Here is a 21,086-nt window from a genome sequence, read left to right on the forward strand (position 1 = left end):
AGCTGAGGGGGTGGGAAGTGAGAGGGATCTGAAGTCCCGAGTAAGCCCAGGGATGGCCAACCGGAGCACAGCTGAAAGCAAAGGGGACAGACAGCAGGGTGGAGGTCTGGGTGTGGGGATTCCTACATGAGTGGCTGCATACAGGAGTAGCTCCTAGAGGTTCGAACTTCCAGGAGGTTCTCGAAAAGGGTGATGGAGCAGAAAGGTCACTGAAAGAGCAAAGGTCTAGAGCTGAGAGGCTAGACTATTAGCTGCAGCAGGGTGGCTTGGACAGAAACCCCCTGTTGCTAGCGGGCACCAGGCCTGTAGCACTAGATCTGCCTAAGGGCTGGATGGATGGAGGGAGAGGAGTGAGGGAATATTGACTGGTGTCAGGATGATGCAGTCCAAAGCCTTCACCGCACAAAGTGCTAGGGATTTCAAAAGTAGGAATCAGCCCTGAGGTTGCCGTGGAAAAGCACACACACGCGCGCGCGCGCGCGCGCGCGCGCGCGCAGCTCCTGACTAGAGGATGAGGGAGAAGAGAGCAGCTAGTCATTGAAGAGCTGAGGAAAACGGCCGGCCTGGAAAGAGAGACCTCGGGGAAGGGAAAGGACACAGGTTGCAAAGGGAGAGAAGAGGAACTCGGGAGACAGGGAGCAAAGCTATGGGAAACACGGGCTTCCACAGACAGTGGGGCTCTACAGGGTTTGGGGTTTGTTCTGTTCACTGGGTGGTAACAGACAGTGAGTGTTATCAGGGCTGCCCTTTCCAGAAATGAGACACTGAGCCTGGGAGGCAGAAGTCGCGTCTGACTCCGAGGTAGAAGTGTCGTCTCGTCTGACTCTGCCTAAGAGATGACCAACTCTCCAGAGGTCACAACCTATGCTTTTCCTGACTCAATGGCTCTATGCACCCTGGTGGTTGGTAGATTGCTAAAAGCAATCCCACGGTGGCAAAGTGGGAGGTTATTGCTTCCTATGGGACCAACACCACCTCAACTCCCCCACCCCACCCCCACATGGCTATACTCTGACAGGGCAAGAGAAAAATGAACCCGGCTTGACGCTTCAGATGGAAATCTCTTAAGTATACATTGCTGTTAGGATCCTTAACCTCCCACCCCCACCCCACTGCCTCTTTCTCTCTCCATCCAAATCATTCCCAGGCAGCATTAGATGCATTCCCCAGGGCTCTCCACACCAAGCCACCTTGCTGTGCCTAGCGCATTTATTTTGCCTTTCCCAGGCTGTGCTTATGTAAGGAGTGGGTTTGAATCCTAATTAACAACTCAAACAAAAGCTAACAACAACTGTGAAAAGCTGAGCCTCCAACTCTACTGGGCAGTCTGCAAACAAACATTCAAACTGTTGGTGCTGTTTTGCTTAAAGGAGGAAGTACCCAGAAAGACTCCAGAGTCTTGGGCTCCAAGTGGAACAGGCAGGAGCCAAGGTGATGATGCAACGGAGAGGGACTCGGTACATGGCAGATGTTCAAAAAACCATTAAACACAGAAGAAATGTGGTCCGTGATCTGCACTGCTTTAACCAAAAAACAAACAAACAAACAAACAAAACAGCTCTCTCTTCCTCCAGTCATGTGCAGAGTTCCTACAGCTCTGTGGCTGACATCTCAATGCAATGAGAGGCAGCCCCACACATGAACATGGACTCTCGCTGAAGACTCTGCAGCTAAACGGGCCGGGCCGGGCCGTCCTGACTCCACTGTGCTTTGCTATGTAGAATCCGACACATCTGTTAACTTCTCTGTGGTGATTTCTCTGTGATTTGATTGTTACATGGTTTAAATGAATTACGGTGAAAATGAAAATTCCTGAGAAGAATCTGCCTGGCTGTGAACAAACCTCCCAGAAGAACTTGCGTCTGCAGACTGGTGGATAAATTGGAATTTCAGTACTGTGGAGAGACAGGAATTTTGTGGTCTCAGAGGCAAATCACTGAATCTTGGCTAGCTTCAGTCTTCTGGGACAGCCATTCCTTGTTCCACTCTTTACCTGAACTACGGGCAGAGAAAGGAGTCTGCAGCCCCAGCTTGACAGAATGGGATGTCAGTAGCATTTGTTTGGGCAGCATTATTTAACTCACACTGTAACACGGTAGAGAAGAGCAGGGGAAACCCAGGATTTGTGTTCAGTCTTTTTCGTGGTAAGATGAAGATTAGGACTCCGAGGCCTCTGCAAGCCTCTACGTCTGAGTGGATGCAGATAGCTGTTACCTAACTGACAGCTCCTCTGGCTGCAGACATTGGTAACATCTGGAGAACAAAGTAACAACGAGGTGTTGTTACGGTTCACTTGGCTGTGGGAGGACCAATCTTGAAACGGATCAAGCTGAAGGGAAGCATGAGATGCCCAGTCCACTCTTTAGACTGCCTGCTCCTTCTCCAAACAGTTGCATCACCAGATCTACTGTGCGTCCTGCTGTGGGGTTCTAACACTGTGGGGTCAGCACTTAGGGCTCCTGCAGACAGCCCCTGGTTCTGTAGGGGGATTCCTCTAGGCTCAAAGCCTCCAGGGTGTTTCTTCCCTGGTCATTGACTGTGTCTTCAGCATTCTTCCCAGGCTCTCCTCAAGGCTGGGGGCCGGTGCTGGCATGGAAGCCTCCTCTTTGCAGTCCTTCAGACCCACGTTTGTTCTCTCAGCTGAGCACCCACTGATCCTGACACAGGGTCTCGGGTATAACACCCTTCCATCTTCTTTTCCGCGTTGCAGACCGCACAGTGGGTACCCACTACAACAGCTCATTAAACACTTGCTGTGTGTGACACACAGCACCTCCACTGGCCTTCTTGCTAAAGCTCTCGGCAGCTGGTCGGACTCTGCAGGTGTGTGGGGGCCATGGGGTCTGCCACTTCTAGGGCCACCAAGATATGCAAAGCAGAATTTCAAGTGATGCTTTAAGCATCCACTCCTCTGCTAAAGCAGTAGAGGCTGCTGTCGCCCTTACATCGACACGGTGTGAAGGCCATCACTGAGCAATGGCTGTGTGCACGGCAAAGCGTTCAACACTGGAAGCCATCGGTAAAGATCAAGTCTGCCCTCAAGTAGCCCAACAGGGTGTGGCATGTGGGTAGTAGAGACAGGAGAGGGAAGGAGGAAGGGTACAAGACTTTGTGGGATATCAGCTCTAAGGGGGGATGTAGGGATGCAGCTTAGGTGACAAGTCTGTCTCACCCTCTACAGGTTCCTAGCTTCTTTAAACTGGCAGCACACACCAAAGGGACCATTCTTAAGGAAGGTTAGAGCGAGGTCCCAAGTCAGACAAACACCAACACCATAAATGCCACAGTGATTATAAGATCAGGCTGGGTGTGCTGGCCAGGTCTTTAATGCCAGCACTTGGAAAGCAGAGACAGAAGCAGGCAGATCTCTGTGGACTCCAGGCTATATGGAGTTCTAGCACAGCCAGAGCTACCATGATTCTAATTAATTAATTAAAAACAGAACAAACTGAAGGTAAAGTAGTCATGTAGAGTATTCTGGAAAAGCCTGTGTCAGACTTAGGTCAAAATGAATACCACTACACTTCAGTAATACATTAATTTGAGTGTTTCCGTTTTCTTGTTCCTTGCCTCTGTCCTTGAAGGTTTGCTTTTCCTCGGTTTGGCTTGTGGCTTTCTCTAACTGGGTTACCATGTCAGCAGCCTTGCAAAGGTGGTCAGTCTCTGAGCACAAACAAGGTTTTCATTATGACCTTTCAGTCCTATATCTCTAACCATTCAGAACAGTACTTCAAAGAACTCAAGCCGGGCAGAGGGTGTTAGCGTCTCAGATTTTGAAATGGGAGAGAGCACCACCCAGGTGTGAAGAACTTTGAGTATTTCCAGTAAAGATCACAGCGATTAGACCAAACGCACCTTGTCTCTAACCTTACAAACTCCAGCAACTGAAAAGAAAACATTTATAAAAGCCACCAGTGTTTTTAGTCCTTTTGACAATCATTCTGACATTCTGAACTGCATGACAGCTACAGTTGGGTTTTCAGCATTGGGTTTTAAAGGCAATAGTGTGACTAACTTACTGTCCATCAGGCCCGTTTCTTAATCCTTTACTCTTGCTTGGCTCCTGACTTTAACACTGCACAGCTACCCTACCTCAGCCCTCCTAAGCTACAGGGTTCTTCCTGGCCCCTGACCATCTCAAAGAAGTCTCCATGCAGATTCGAACCTATAAACCATTCAACATACAAAACAAAGATGTGTGGTTCCCCTGGGCCACACCTGTGTGGGGTGTGTGTGTGTGTGTGTGTGTGTGTGTGTGTGCGCGTGCGCGCGTTTGAGATCTCTCCAAAGAGCCTGTGAACGAGGCACTTTACATATAGAGGTGAGAAGAAGTTAAAGATCTCAACAAGGGGCAGGAGTTTTACCAGATTTTTCAAGTCGTTTCAATGTAAGCAGAGGTCTTCTAACAGGGAGACCAGAGTCTCACATAGAAGGATTGCCCATTGGAGGAGGGAGAAGGAACAAGAAGAAAAGAGAAGGGAGAGTGACTGGGAAGGCTTTCATTAATGGGATTTGAAGACAATGAGAATGGCTCCTGTAGACTCATATTCGAACGCTTAGGAACTGGCATTAGGAGATGTGGCCTTGCTAGAGAAAGTGCATCACTGGGTGTGCTATTGATCCCCTACCCCTCCCCACTCCCCACCTCCGCTGCCTTCCGATCCAGACATAGACCTCTCAGCTGCTTCTCCAGTGTCAGGTCTGCCTTCACGATGCCAAGTTCCTGCCATGATGCTAATGGACTCAGAACCTGTAAGCCAGCCCCACTTAAATGTTGTCCTTGTAAGAGCTGCCATGGTCATGGTGTCCGTTCACAGCAACAGAAGCCCTAAGACAGGGCACACACACCGAGGCATGCAGGAAACCTCAAGAAGCACACAGGACTAGGGAATAAATATGGCCACACAACCTCCAGGTGGAGTATACTTCTGCCGACAATTGACCTGATTTTAACCTTTGACCTGCAAATCTAAATGATGGCGAGTTTGTGCTATTTTAAGACAGCAAGGTGTCGGCGAACAGGGGGTAAGACAATCATGGAACACTGCCTGTTGTCCCACCACTGAAACCCAGGCATCTCCTAAAACCCCAAGAGACCAGCAGAGGAGTCGCTCTGCCCAGCGTGCTGCCCAGCACCAGTTCACACAGGCTTGAGTCACCCCCACCTGCCGGCAAAGGTCATTAAGCCCCAGGATTTTAAGAAGCCTGTGGACACGAGGGGGCACCCAGTGCTGTCTGGAGACAGACATGTGAAGCCTTCCATGCTGTTCCCTGGGAGTCGGGAGTCAACTGCTTCTAAAGCACCCAGAGGCTGACTTAAAGCTAAGAGTCTCACGCTCAAATGTCTAATTTTGTTCTTAGTAGCTATGGTAATTAGCAAGGTAAGTAAGAACTCTGGCACTCACTAATCCCTCTGCCAATGTTCCCTTGCACACTTGCATACCGACAGGGAGGGAGGGAAGGAGGGAGGGAGGGAGCGGGAGTGGGTAGGGAAATTGATGGCTAACTTCAGATGGAGTAACCTGGACACTCTTCGCCTACTGAGAGCAGGATTCCATGTCCTTCCTTCTCTCCCTTACAGCGTTGGGTATCGGTCTGTTGTGTCAAACCGGAAGACTTGTCAGAAAACTATGTTGACCTAAGTGTTCTGCTCAGAGACCTAGGGCACCCCTGAAATCAGCTAACAGGCAGTACTGCACCGAGGGTCATGTGAGAACAGCTGCAAATGCCAAGGAGACCCATAACTTACACTAAAGCGCGTAAGGTTTTCTTCACTTCTATGTCAAAAGAAACACTTGCTAAAATGACCCTGACAACACTGACTTTAATGATTTGCTGCCCAGATATAGAACTAAAGCAGAGGGCATTTTGATTTGTAAAGCAAATACTTCATTCTGACAGTGTGTGTGTGTGTGTGTGTGTGTGTGTGTGTGTGTGTGTGTGTACAATCTTGCTATTAATTGCTCCTGTCTCCAGACAGAGTCTCTCCTTGGTCTAGAACCCTCCCAGTAGGCCAGGTTACCTCACCAAGGAGCCACAGGGTCTTCTGCTTCCCCAGCTCTGGGATTATAAGTGTTTGCCGTCCAGTCTAGCTTTTCACGTTGGTTCTAGGAGCTAAACTCGGTACTGACCCTTGTGTGGCAAGAACTTTAGTAACAGAGCCATGTCGCCAACCCCCTCTAGTGCAAGAATTCAGAGCAAAGTTCCTCCTACTGAGCAAAACTCCGTTTTGTCTCTTTCTTCACAGGATGTGCGAAGGGGGAAACCCAATCACAGCAGACTTTCTGAAACTAGAAGCACATGTATCTGCTAACAAAAATTAAACCTTTGCAGTTTTAAAATACCAGACGATTAGCATTTTTGGAAACACTCCACAAATATGCTAAGACACTTCTGTACAAAATTTACTTGATGTTTAGCATGAAAAAATAACTTTGAAACAGAAAAGGAAAAAAAGGAAGGAAAAACTTCTCAAGAATTCTTGCTTCACGTTTACACCTAACACTGGTTATCAGAACGCTGCTAGCTACCACTTAATCAGCACCTGAGCTGTCGATCTTAATGACTGAGTGGCAATCTATAAGCTGATATTTCCATGAATATCAACTGTGCATTCATTAATACAACTGAGAATATAAACCAACTATTCCCTTTATTTAAAACAACAGTATTATCATACAACAGTTGGCATAATACATGGAAAATAACATAAACGTAATTATAATTTAAAAAGGCATGCATGTCAGCATGCACAGTCGCTCTCTACAGGCTGTCCCTAAGCAATGAACCTGAATCACCCATCACCTCACGAGGTCACTTGGAGATTCAGGGGTGCCGTTTGGTGGTAGAGCATTTGCAAGCACAGGACCTGGGTTTGATTCCCAGGACCACAAAGAAGGTCTTTCAGCCCAATACTCTATCCAAGGAGACCACAGACACTGCTGAGACAGACGGCAGAACGGTGAATGAGAGAAATATTCAGTCTGTTGCAATCTGAGCTCAACACCAAATATGGTAAATGCCATGAATCGCAATAACGTGGCCTACAGGAATAAGACCCAAGTGTTATCCAACCAATGAGAAGTGCTTGTATACCAGCACGCTGCAATCCAAAGATAGGGCATTCTGGAAATTTCACTTTATTTCAAATGGAAAAAAAAATCTATTTTGTCTATTTTCAAATACCAGAAACTAAAACTGAAGGAATACCTCTTCCATGAAGCTGTCTTTCTTCTCCAGCATCTCCCGTAACGTCTGGAGGATTTTAATGCACAGTTTTTCTTCTTTTTCCATCAGTTTCTTTGTGTGATTAATCAGCCTGAAAGCAAAACATTAAACCTTAAAAAGGACACCAGTTTCTCACCAAAACATATACAATATGCTACTTGGGAGGGGAACAGAGCCGAGAGCTCAAAGCAAATGTCAAAAGTCTAATATATATATACACACACACACACACACACACACACACACACATTCTGAATCATTTATACAGTGCTTCTCAGATTTGGCCTCTGATACTCTGAGAAGTGGGGAAGCTAATGTCCCCCTACCCATCCACTTTGCTAGTATGAAAATTTTACAGCACACTCTACACCATCACACATTTACTATTTTCTTTGCATTATACCACATTAATTATTCCATCGAGGATGTAGGTGGCACCACAGTATAGCAGGCTTTCCCCCATTCCTCAGTGTACTGTGACCACACGTGATCGTGCTTAGTCGATGTGAGCAGCCTCTGTGGTTACAGGGAATGAGAGTGACATCAAGATAGCTGATCATTGCTATAATTCAGACAAGAATGTGGCTCTTTTTCTCCACTGTAATGAGGCATGCACTGGGGTTCCAGAAAGCTTTCAGCACCGTGGGCATAACGATCTGAGTCAGCATCCAGAGAAACGTTTAGATTAGGCTGTGTAACTCAGTCCCCATAGGTTACGTTGTTAAGAAACTGGTCCTTCACGACCCTGTGAGACACATCTTCCTAGAGGAACAGCAAGACACAGCAAGAGTGCTATGGGAACTCTCTTTAGAATGAGGGCCGCGGGATACAACAGAGAAGCCACTTCCTCTGGCTAGTGCACAGCTAATGTTCTCAACCATCAGAGTTGAGGAAAGGACCTCCCAGGGTCTCCCTTCGTCCTACTACAAGCCAGAATCAGACCAAGTTTGCTGAGGAGAAAGGGGGTTTAGACAGAGGACACAGCCTGCTTCCAGTTACACAGTCCTAATGGGGATACTTGAAGATAGACCTCTAAGCTCACCCTGACTCCCCTACCCCCAGGAGTGCTGCAATTCACCAATGAATCTCTGGGGCTTCAGGACAGAGTCTCAGCACGCCACAGGCTACACACAGCCATACAACATGACGAGTGCCACTCAAATTTAAACAGAGATACTTTTAAAAGCCAGTAAACTGGACAAAAAAAATCTTTATTCTGTTCCAGGGATTTTCTGGTCAGCGAAGGCAGCAAAGAGGCAGCCTTTGAGTTAGAAGATGTCAGGGAGCCGGGAGAAGTGGGGCAAGAAGGTAATCCTGGCCCGGAGACAGCATGGAAACACAGAGGAGATGTGGGGCTGACGACACTGAAGAACTGACCAGAACGCCATGCTTAAGAGTCCAGCATTCGGGCCTGACACAAGGGATTGCTGGTATGTGTGCACGCTGTCCCCAAAGTCCCTCCTCACTCTGTCAGATATATTTTCACATTTTATGGTTCTTGTAGTCGTGTTTTTATTATATTATATTATATTATTATATTATATTGTTTTAAACAATATAATATATATTATCATTTGTCTGCATAGACCTGAAAGTCCAATGTCTGAAAACACAGGCTCTCTCTCAGAAGTGTAGGTAAGGATTCGAGTGGACCCAACCCAGCTGCCTGGCAGGTGAATGCCCACGCTAGCCTAGTCTCTCACCCTGTGACTAAGCTGCCTTCCCAGAGGCTGTCCCCCGCCCACTCCTGCAGAGCTGCCTGTCAGCAGGAACCATGGGCTGGATTCTCAGGAGGACGTGGGAGAACTAATTCATCCTTGGCTGGGGATCAACGCTCACCAACTCAGCTGCTTCATTAGAGGGCTGTGCACAGCTGTGCCAGGGCCTGGCGTGGTCAGTGATAAAACTGAGTTCTACGTTTCCAGCTATGACTGCCAGTGGAACTCTGGGCTCTTTGGAGAGATGGGAAGCGGTAGGCAGACAACAGTGGATCTGAGCCTCTAGCCATAAAATAATTATAACAACACAGAAGAGGCCTTTAACCATGGAAGTCACTGGGGCAGCCCTGTCTCTGTCTGGTGTGGGGTCTGTAATGTCTTCCCACTGCCAAATCTCCCCTCTCCCATCTCTCCTTCTGGCTTCTCTAAACCAGACCGCAGACCGCCTCCACCTTCAGCGGGGATCAGAGCTGCTTTAGTTAACCCCGCCCTCACCTTCACATGTTAGACCTCTGCTCTCCAACTCTACACGAACAGCAACATCCTGTGTCCGTGATGTCCAGTTGGTAGATACCAGCCACGTACAGACATTGAATATTAGAGGTGTAACTGAGGGGCGAACCATTGTCTCATCTCAAATCGATCTAAATTTTAATTCATGCAACCATGTATGCCCAGTCACTACCACACTGTAGCTCCTTTGTGCCGTGGAGTCTTAGGGAAAGGATCTCAGGTGTTCTGGACTTTGTGGTCACACGCCGGCTGCTAGAGGCCCTCTCTCTTCCATCCCCGGCCTGGCTCCTCCCATCCCTGCAGGACCCCAGGCCTGGCTCCTCCCATCCCAGTAGGACCCCGGCCTGGCTCCTCCCATCCCTGCAGGACCCCAGGCCTGGCTCCTCCCATCCCAGTAGGACCCCGGCCTGGCTCCTCCCATCCCAGTAGGACCCAGGCCTTGCTCCTTCCATCCCCGAGCAACCCTGCCTGGCTTCACTTACTTGGACATGAAGGCACCACATCGTATCCTGGCATCGCTTCCTTCTGGGAACAGTAGCTCCGGGCTGTACAGCACATCCACAAGCACAGAGAACTCAGCCTGCATCATGGGGCTGAACTGCTGTTCCAGAGAGGCCACGACATCCTAAGACAAGGCACAGGAGGACCTACATGAACACCTTTCAAGACGAAACGCCTTGAAAGACACTAACCAGGAAGCGATTTGGGAGTTTCATACAAGATGGACGCTGGCGTCCCATAGCATCAAATGTTTTCTATTCATACTTCAACACAGTTCATATTCTCTCTCTCTCTCTCCCCCTTCCCTTCTCCCCATCCCCTTCCCCCTCTCTCTATCTCTCCCAGTATCTGCATATTTTAAAGATTTTTAAATTACATATATATATATATGAAGGGAGAGGTATATGCTCATGAGTGTGGGTACCTTGAAAAGCCAGAAGAAGGTACGGTGAAAAGGAAGGAAATGCTATAAAGGGGGTGTGGGTGTTTTATAAACGGGAATGCTCATCAGAAATGACCACATCTGGTGAAGCTGGCCTGCTAGGTGATCAGTTATGAAACAGATGGTGCTTGGGCTGCTCTGGGGTGAAGCTGTCCTTCCCTGTAGGTCACAATCGCCCCGCACGACACCGGAATGCCAGCGGCCACCCAGGTCTGCTGCGGAGACTTAAAGCACGTGCCAAGAACAGCTGCGGACACACACCGCCCGCCCCTTCATTTCAGGTGTCAGCCCCTGTTGCTACTCAGTGTGCAGAAGCCATGAGCTCACCTTTCTCTCATGAGGGGAGGGTTACTCTTCCACCCCCACCTCACCATACCATGGCTAGTGGCCCTGCAGGGTGACACTTTACATGGCCACCTGCCCTTGGCTTCTGTGACAGCATACTTAACTTTCTGCACGTCCTGACCCCTCCGTCACTAAACCCTGCTTGCTCGGGGTCCTCCTTTCTGCTACAGCTTCATCTTCCTGAGACTTCCCATCCATTGCTGTGGTTTTCACTGCTGTGTTCACGCTAGAACACAAACTAGTACTTCCAACCAGACACCTGTCCACACCACTCCAGACTCACACGCCCGTTAGAATAGGCGTCTCGAACTTACTTCTCCAGACAGAAATCCAATTCCAGCCCCCCCAACCTTCCACTACTTCACGTCTTAGCGAGTGGTGTAATTGCCCTACCTCGAGGTAATCCTGACACCCCCTGCCTTTGTCCCGCAATTCATCCACCCATCTACTGTTCCTGGCCCTACAAGAAAATCCATCTCGAATCTGTCCATTTCTCTCCATTACGGCTGCTGCCTTAGTTTTTAAATATTTTAGTTTTGATCGTGGGCATGTGTGTGCATCTGTGCGTGGGTGTGTGCACATGAGTGCAGGTGCCCATGGAGGCCAGAGGTGTTGTTTCCTCCTGGAGCTGGAGTTGCATGGGGTGAGCCACCCAAGGTTAGGTGCTGGGAATCAACTCTGGTCCTCAGCAGGGGTAGAGCCTGCGCCATCTCGGCTGGAAACCTCCCAAGATTTGCTATCACTCGTATGATGAAATCCAAATGCCACGCTGGAGTCAACAACAAATGCCATGAGCTGAGTGGCTTGCAAATGGCAGAGTTCCGTTTTTACAGCTGAGGGGCAGGAATCCAGGAATAAGGAATTAGCGGGCTTTGTGCCTATTCTCTGGTGCACACAGGGGCCATGCTGCGGTGTCCCCGTGGAGTACAGAGGATAAATACACTGCCCTCGGTCTACAGTATAAGAGAACTGGCCTCATTCGTGAGGTCCACCGTTAAGATCCGATCACCTCCCATAATGCATGTGCCAAAGTCTTGCCTCAGAATAGTCAGCACGTGATTTATCTGGAGACGAGGCTTGCTATGTGACTAGGATAAAATGAGTTCCTATGAGCTACCATTTGATGCAATGTGACTGAGTGGTGTTCACATAACTGACATAATTGGGACACAGGTGTACTCCTGCACAGAGGAAATGTCGAAGAGAAGCCAGGCATCTACAGTCAGGGATGGGGAACTCACACAAAACCAAGCCCGCTGGTGCCCTGATCTCCCACCTCCAGAATTACAGCAGAATAACTTTCTGTTGCTTAAATCATCTTCCCAATGGTGTACTGTTGTGGCAGCCACAGAAAATTAAAGCGATGGGCCACTTGCTCACTTGCTGACTGTCCAGGCCAGACCATGGTCAATGGCTTACAAAAACCATACAAGGACCTGGTGAAGGGAGGGACTGGCTCATTCTGATTAAAGAGATATAAGTGAACACTGGAAAATAAACTGAGTCAATATTATGAAAACTTAATAACAAATGTATTGTTAGAGTAATATTTTTAGAGTAAACTATTGTTACTAATTTTATTATTAGCACTATAATGATTTTTATATCAAGGACCACTACGCACTAAGAAATTATCAGAGCTCATCAAATCATACATATACTCATTTAAAAAATGTCAGTCAAGACAATGGCTCCAGAAACAACTCATTTAAGGGGTGGCAGTGGCAGAGAATCATAGAAGAAAGCTTTAGCCCTAACAAGATTTGACATGTTCGACTGTATCGTATTATGGGACACATTCTAAGAACGCAGACCTTAGAAAAAATTCACATCTCTTCATGTTCTCATTGTACCTGTAACTTTTCAATAATATTCCTGTAGTCCCATGCTGGCCCTCCAAGAGCTTCCTTGAAGCGAGGTCCGGAGCGAGCAGAGAGCCTCCAGCCCATGGCCGCCCTCTGCACTGTACTTGAGTGATTCTTCATGAAGAGTGTGTTGACCTGGCTGTCCAAATCCACCGGAATCGCAATCCCACGGTTTTTGGCTGAAAAAAAAAAGAGAGAGAAAGGAAAAGACAAGAAGCATTTAGCTCTCAATTTGGTTAATGCTTTCTAAACATTAGTCAAACTAACAAGCATGAAAGACTTTTTTAGAAGGAAAAAAGGAAGAAGGTAGGAAGGAAGCGGTAAATTTTTCAACTTTGCCATCCGACCTTTTCACATACTTTGAGGCTAAAATCTGCTAAAGTCGTTTTAGTCCTTCAGACCAATTAGCAATGTGTGATCACTGAACCTTCGAGATGCTATTTGATTTCTCGGAGGTTAATGTTGGAGATGCACTCCATTCCAACATCAATATGGAGCGCACTCTAACAGGCATGCACGTCTTTACCTCCCCAGATGCCAAAGGAAACAAAAACCCAGACAGAGAACACACAGCTGAATCCTGCCGGCTATTAACTTAATTAATGGGTGTGTGTCTGTGTGTGTCTGTGTGCGTGTGTGTGCGTGTCTGTGTGCGTGTGTGTGCATGTCTGTGTGTGTGTCTGTGTGTGTGCGTGTGTGTGCGTGCGTGTGTGTGTCTGTGTGTGTGTCTGTGTGTGTGTGTGTGTGCGTGCGTGTGTGTGTCTGTGTGTGTCTGTGTGTGTGTGCGTGTGTGTGCGTGTGTGTGTGCGTGTGTGTGTCTGTGTGTGTGTCTGTGTGCGTGTGTGTGCGTGTCTGTGTGTGTGCGTGTGCTGTGTGCGTGTGTGTGCGTGTGTGTGTGTGCGTGTGTGTGTCTGTTTGTGTGTCTGTGTGCATGTGTGTGCGTGTCTGTGTGTGTGTGCGTGTGCGTGTGTGCGTGTGTGTGTCTGTGTGTGTACGTGTGTGCGTGTGTGTGCGTGTGTGTGTGCGTGTGTGTGTCTGTGTGTGTCTGTGTGCGTGTGTGTGCGTGTGTGTGTGCGTGTGTGTGTGCGTGTGTGTGCGTGCGTGTGTGTCTCTTGTGTGTGTCTGTGTGTGTGTCTGTGTGTGTCTGTGTGTGTCTGTGTGTGTGTCTGTGTGTGCGTGTGTGTGTGTCTGTGTGTGCATGTGTGTGTGCGTGTGTTTACATGTGCGTATGTGTGTGTGTCTGTGTGTGTGTTTCTGTCTATCTGTGTGTGTGTCTGTGTGTGTGCGTGTGCGTATGTTTACATGTGCGTATGTGTGTGCCCGCAAAACTGCATGTGATCCAGTGTCTCACAGCAGAAACAGTGGGAAAGCTAAAAGGTAAAAACAAAACAAAACAAACAACAACAAAAAAATAAAAAACCTTCCTTGGAAGGTGGTACATGGTGCCTGGCTTTTTCCCGAAGACCCACCGACACGTGCATCTTAACGAACTTATGTCACCAGAATACTGAGCAGTTAGAATGCTCATGAGAAAAACAGAAGTGTGGCAGCATCTCTGCCACAGTGAAGAGGAGCTTCCCTGCCACAGTGAAGAGGAGCTTCCCTGCCACAGTGAAGAGGAGCTTCCCTGCCACAGTGAAGAGGTGACTAAACCTCTGGAAGAAAAGGATCCCACAGAGGCCAGGACTCTAAGCAGGTCTTCCCAGCAGGATAATGAGCCAGTTCAAAGTGTGGCCTTGGGCACACTGGGTCATCTGGGCTACTCAAGAACCCACTGGCACAACTCAGAATCCAAGGCATCTGTTCCCACCCAGAGGATAGAGTTAGAGAAAGAGAAAAAAGCGTTCTCTCAAGAAAGTGGAGAGTGGCGGATGATGGTGCTAAGACAGGCAGAGAAGCAGGACAGAGCTTGACCTGACTCCAAACATCATCATATAAAGGGCACCTGGGGGTGGGGGTAGCAATAAGCAGGTCTGGCAGAGAAGAGACCACATGCAGACTTCAACCACCAAGCAACTCTACCTTTAACACCCACTGTGGCTCCCCCCATGTCCCATAAACACACCCGTACGTGTGTACACACAAGCACAGATGCACGCACACATGACATGCACAGACACACACATCTGTATACAGGACATATACACACATGCACAAAAGATGTACACACATACCACACAGACACACGCACATGCACAAATGCACATAGACACAAACACACACATCTGTGCACATCACACACACACACATGCACAGAAGATGTATGCACACACCACACACAGACACACACATGCACAGAAGATGTATGCACACACCACACACAGACACACACATGCACAGAAGATGCATGCAAATACCACACACAGACACACACACACACAGACACACACACACAGACACACACACACAGACACACACACAGACACACACACACAGACACACACACAGACACACACACACACAGACACACACACACAGACACACACACACAGACACACACACACAGACACACACACACACAGACACACACACACAGACACACACACACAGACACACACACACACACACACACACAGACACACACACACACACACACACACACACACACAGATGCATGTTCACAAAGGGAAGATTCCCATGTCATTTGCCCAGCCCTTCCCATAGAACTCCAGGTTAGCCTTTCTCATTTCTACAAGGATTCCAGGCCAGGAATAGACCTTCTAGACTATAGTGGACACTCGTGACAGCAACACCCACCCCCTCCCACACATGCCATCCATGACAGTCATTACCCGTGATGACAACAAAACCTCAGAAATCACAAATAAAACCATTACCACCGAGAACAATGACCTCCCACGAAACAGATGGTTCAAGATGGTAATATTCAATTCTAATCATTATCCCTAGGAAATCTGAGTAGACACCACACCCAAAAACCTTTAAAGAGAGGAGAAAAACTTGGAAATTAAAATGTGGCTGTAAAAATAAACCTTCCGAAGGTTAACTGAAAAAGAAAAGGATGGGAAAGAAAGTGGGAAACCATGAAAAGGAAGCCAGGGAATCTTCTAGAACATAGGATAAAAGACTAAAGGGGGAAACTAAACTATATGAAGTAGGATGGGGGCCAATCCAGGAGGATACAGACCTGAAAAATGGAAGTGACAAAAGGAAGGGACAGACAGATTAATTATAAAGAATCAGGATATGGGTAAGACCAGTGATTTGTTCACAGCAGTCATGTGGGTCAGCTGACAACTGCCTATAACTCCAGTTCCTAGGGATCTGATGCCCTCTTCTGGCCGTGCCAGGTACTGCATGCCTGTGATACATCTACCGAGGAGCAGGCATACACATACACACATAAGGATCAAAATAAACTGTGTTTTAAAGAGAAATGTCTTGTGTCTGGGGCCGGGTGTCAGGCCTCTGAATAAAGGACTCGCTGGCTGTTGATGGGACTGAATAAGCTGTGAGGCCATGTTCTGCTGAAACTTTAGAATGCTGTCAGAGGCTGAACTGTATCCCCCCAAAGCAAACCTTGGTGTCTGGAAATGTGACCTTATTTGGCAACAGGGCCTTTTGATGTCATCAAGATGAAGGTCTCCCTGAATTAGGTGCTGCCCTATCCACGCTGGCTGCTCTGTATCAGAAAGTAAGAGAGGGACACACAGAGCAGACGCTTCTACGTGAAGGAAGAGGACCAGGTAAGGACCAAGCCAAGGGTGCCAGCAGCTGTCAGTAGACAGCAAAGCTAACAGAGAGGCCAGACACAGCCACAGCCTGGAGCTGCTGGGAGAGCCCGGTGCCACCAACACTTACTGTGAGACTCGGACCCTCCAGAACTATAAACTAGAAACATCTCTCCGACAATGGCAACCTGTGACTGACTGGACGAATGAACGCAGTGCCAAGTTAACACAAAAAGTTTAAGGTGTCAAGGGAGACATGATACAGTCCACAGACCACATGAGCTCAAGAAGGAGGACAGCCAAAGTGCGGATGCTTCAGTCCTTCTTAGAAGGGGGAACAACAATACTCACAGGAGGAAATACGGAGACAAAGTTTGGAGCAGAGACTGAAAGAAAGGCCATCCAGAGACTGCCCCACCTGGGGATCCAGCCCATATACATACAGCCACCAAACACAGACAGTATTGCTGATGCCAAGAAGTGCATGCTGACATGAACCTGATACAGCTGTCTCCTGAGAGGCTCTGCAAGAGCGTGACCAATACAGAGGTGGATGCTCACACCCAAGCATTGAACTGAGAATAAGGTTCCCATTGGAGGAGTTAGAGAAAGGATTGAAAGAGCTGAAGAGGTTTGCAACCCCATAAGAACAACAATACCAACCAACCAGAGCTCCCAGGGACTAAACCACAATCCAAAGAGTACACATGGACTGACCCTGGGCTCCAACTGCATATGTAGCAGAGGATGGCCTTGTTGGGCATCAGTGGGAGGAGAAGTCCTTGGTCCTGCCAAGGCTCAATGCCCCAGTGTAGGAGAATGTCAGGGTGGGAAGGGGGGAAGGGGTGGGTGGGTGGGGGAAACACCTTCCTAGAAGCAGGGGGAGGGAGGATTGGATAGAGGGTTTATGGACAGAAAACCGGGAAAGGGAATAACATTTGAAATGTAAATAAAAAAGTTCTGAGTAATAAAAATATAAGCGACTCTGTTCTCTGAAAAGTTCCCAAGGTGGAACGAACCTAAAGTTTTGATTTTAAAAGTAACAGGGATTTAGCTCCGTGGTAGAGCGCTTGCCTAGCAAGCGCAAGGCCCTGGGTTCGGTCCTCAGCTCCAGGAAAAAACAAAAAAACAAAAAAAACAAAAAGTAACATAAATGACAAATGTATTTTCCAGAGGTTGGACATCCACATGCAGAAGGATGAAAATAGAGATGCTTCTCTCACTCTGCACAAGAATGCACTTTCAGTAGGTCACAGACCGCCATGTAGTACTTAAACTCAGAAGCTGCTAAAGCAGAAAGGAGAGAACAGGTAAGGACTGAGCTGGATTCCTAACGAAGAATGTGAGTCCCTTAAGCTAAAAGCTCTCTGCACAGTATTTAAATTGCGTTTTCTTGATAGATGAGAATTTTTTAATTGAAAATAAAATTTTGTTTTATACAATTAAAAAAAAAGGATGTCAAGGGAGAAGAGCAATACCAAGAAATATCAGGCTGGCCACTGAATTCTCATCTGCAGGGCTTGGCTGGGTGGATGGAATGGACAGTCGGAGGTTTTGAGAGCAATAATCTACATACAGCCCAACCAAAACTCAAGTTCCATTCCCCGATAAGAACATTCCAGAATAAATGCCTAAGAAACTTTTCTCTGAAGCTCCTGTGCCCAAAATTGCATCAAAAAAGAGAAAAGAATCCAAGAAAAAGTCAACTGAGTAGAAGAAACTATGGCAGCTCAACCTGAGCTTGAATAGGAGAAGGGGGCTAGGACAAACAAAAGATCCCTTGTGACAGGGACAGCCCAGCAGGAAAAAAGTTTAGTTCCACAGACTTCATCACTTTTGCAAATAGTTACACATCTGCATATCACAGCTTGAAAGGCCTGAGAGAGAAGAATTAATTTTATTCCAAACTGGAACACAGATATCACAAACCACAACCATGGGAAGCTGGTAACACAACCAACAAAAGGCAGGGAGAAGGGGCACAAGGGGAGGGCAGTGTTTCCTTGTGATATATATGAAAGTGTGATACTTAGCGCTGCTCAGTCAAGAGAGAGATGTGCATGGATCACAGTTAGCGGGCACCAGAAGATGTGTTCTAAATGCTAAACATAGGAAAGAGGAATGGGAGAGAGGCAAAGGGGAGGAGAGAGGGAGGGATAGAGGGAGAGAGAGGGAGAGAGAGAAGGAAGGAGGGAAAGAGGGAAGGAGGGAGGGAAGGGGAAAGAGAAGAGAAAAGAGGAGGAGAGATGGCAGAGATAGGAAGAGAGGAGAGAGGAGAAAGGGAGACAAAGAGAGAAGAAGAGGAGGGAATGGGAGGAGAGAGAAGGCAGAGGCAAAGAGAGATAGGAGGAGAGGGAAAGGAGAAGGAAGTAGGAAAATGGAGATTGGAAAGACAGGGAGAGGAGACAGATGGGAAAGAGAGGAGAAGTGAGAGGAGAGAGAGGAGAGGTGTGAAAGAGTAGAGAGAGAGAGAAAGAGAGAGAGAAATTGAGAGAGAGAGAGAGAGAGAGAGAGAGAATATTAAGTTTTCTTTCACATAAATAGGAAAATACTAGGTGTCACTGTTTCCACTGGTGAAAACACTTCTTTGAAACAAGCAGTTTCTGTTGCCAACACTGAGCCAGGTACCCACTTTAATGCAAGTTCCAGGTGATGGCTTAGGAACGCTGGCCGCTGGGAGCAGCTCTCCAGACCCAGCACCTCTGTCTAGATTCATCTAGAGCAGACCCCTACTGTCCCTGACAGCTTCCTGTGGAGGCACACAGTGCCTCTATCCATGTCTTTTGCCCAGGCTACATCAAGACATGCCGTTGCCTGGACAGGCAGCCTCCACACTGTCGAGTTACACACGGTTTTTATAGATACTTAATCTTGCTACGTGATAACACTCCGCTGAGACTTTTGCTCTTTCTTGGGCATTTCCCAGATGATCAGCATCAGCTTTGAAGATCTGAGCAACTGAACACAGAACGGTGCTCCTTCAGGGCCGCTGCCCAACCAACCAAAATATCAAAGTTCACAGACATTCACTTTCCTCTTGAGGTACTGCGACCAGGCTGCCGGCTCTGCTTAAGCTGTGCATGTATCGCCCCTGAGTGAGTCAGACACACTAGAAGGCCCCCACCACCTAAGCACGGTTGCTAAGAGTGCAGCAGACAGGGCCGGAGAGGTGGCTGACTGGATAAGAGTGCACACCTCCACAGGATCTGAGCTCAGTTCTCAGAACCCACCACACCCTCTTCCAGCTTCCAAGGTCTGTACTCACTACACACACACACACACACACACACACACACACACACACACAAACACACATACGGACGCACAAGATATGCATGAGTTAAAGCAACGGCAATGAAATTTTTTTTAATAATATGACATATGTGGAAAAGCTGCAGGAATACATTTAGTTCAAAAATGTCTGTCCCTTCTATGAGTAAATGCACACAGCCACATGTCCACTGCAGGTCCGCCCACGGGTTCCCATTCCATCCAGTCTTCAATGGTGGCACAAGGGGGGAAGCTGAAGACACTCCACCATCGTGAACTGTTCAAATATTTTTCCGTTCCCCAATGGGCATGGCAATATGGACCTAATGTCCAGTCTTGATATAAACTACACAATATGAACATCAGGTTAAAAAAAAAAAAAGGCAGCTTTCCTGGCCCACATATAAACGGTGGCCCATGGTTAAACCGGGACTCTGGAGCCACGAAAGATTAACCCTGCAACCGAGGAAAACGCCAAGTGCACACAGGACAGTGAGTCAACACTTAAGGCTTGGAATGCAGCTCGAGGTAGGACATGTGCCCAGCACACACGAAGCACTTGGTTCAATTCCCAGCATCTCAAGGCAACAGCAAACAAATTAAATTTATAAATAAACAACCTCTACAAACATGGCCCGAAAGTAGATTCTCTGCTCTGTCAATAAAAAAGACATCAGTCTGAAATAAATGGAAAACGCTGAGTTAGATTTCCAGGGGCGGTTAAAAGGCACCTGGGGTGGGCGTCAGAAAGGAACACTGGGATTAGGGAAAGCATTGCTTTATCTCACACACAGGCACCCTGACTGGGAAAACAATGCTTTTAAGTCAAGGTCGTGATCCACATTGAGTTAAATTCTGTCGAGCTGGAACATTCTGGGCTCTGTGGTGTATACAGCATATACACAGCAGGGAGAATCCCCAGGGTTAACAGCGACTCTCAGCTAAGGAGCCTGCTGTGCCCAGTCATTCCTCATGCCTGCCACATGTAATACGGTCATGTTAAAGCTCCTCTTTTGTTAGAACCACCGCCCTGTCAAGAACATGTCACAGACTCAGGTATCCAAGTCCCTAACAAATGAGTGGGAGAGGAGAGGGCTGATGCCCAGGCACTTTGCTTTGGGGGACCTTTGCCTAGAGAAAATGACTTCTCAAAACTGAGCTGCCTTTATTCACGGGTGTTTTTATTACAAGGCTAAGCCTCCTAATTAGACTTATAAATCCTAAAAGTTTCCTGGATATGACAAGTCTTTTGGGGGACTTTAGGATGCAATCAAAATCTATTTCTAATTATAATTCATTAAAAATCGTGTGTTCTGTGAACGTTTTTGACTAGCTGGAGTCACTGACGGTGTCTGCCAGACCATGACTTCTGAAAACACATGTAGCTCCGTGATAGGTGCCACAGAGAACGCTTAGATATACACGGTGACAGGCATGGGGGAGAGGCAGCAGGGAGAGCAAGCATTAATTAGGAAATGTGCTTGGTTGTCAGCCCATCAGAACCAGAACAGCT

General features: G+C 47.7%; 1 protein-coding gene across 7 annotated transcripts in view; it reads right to left on the minus strand.

Moving 5' to 3' along the window:
* Positions 1 to 21,086, minus strand: part of Itpr2 (inositol 1,4,5-trisphosphate receptor, type 2) — a 406,037-nt gene that overhangs the window by 158,430 nt on the left and 226,521 nt on the right. For all 7 annotated transcript variants that reach the window (XM_039108425.1, XM_063286748.1, XM_039108427.2 and 4 more), the window contains 3 exons: positions 12,600 to 12,790; positions 9,941 to 10,083; positions 7,210 to 7,318 (listed from right to left, as the gene is read on the minus strand). In XM_039108425.1, coding sequence (XP_038964353.1) covers positions 7,210 to 7,318; positions 9,941 to 10,083; positions 12,600 to 12,790 — 443 coding nt within the window. The remainder of the gene's footprint in view (positions 1 to 7,209; positions 7,319 to 9,940; positions 10,084 to 12,599; positions 12,791 to 21,086) is intronic.

Source organism: Rattus norvegicus, chromosome 4 (assembly GCF_036323735.1).
Source record: "Rattus norvegicus strain BN/NHsdMcwi chromosome 4, GRCr8, whole genome shotgun sequence".
In the NCBI taxonomy this organism is placed as follows: Eukaryota; Metazoa; Chordata; class Mammalia; order Rodentia; family Muridae; genus Rattus; species Rattus norvegicus.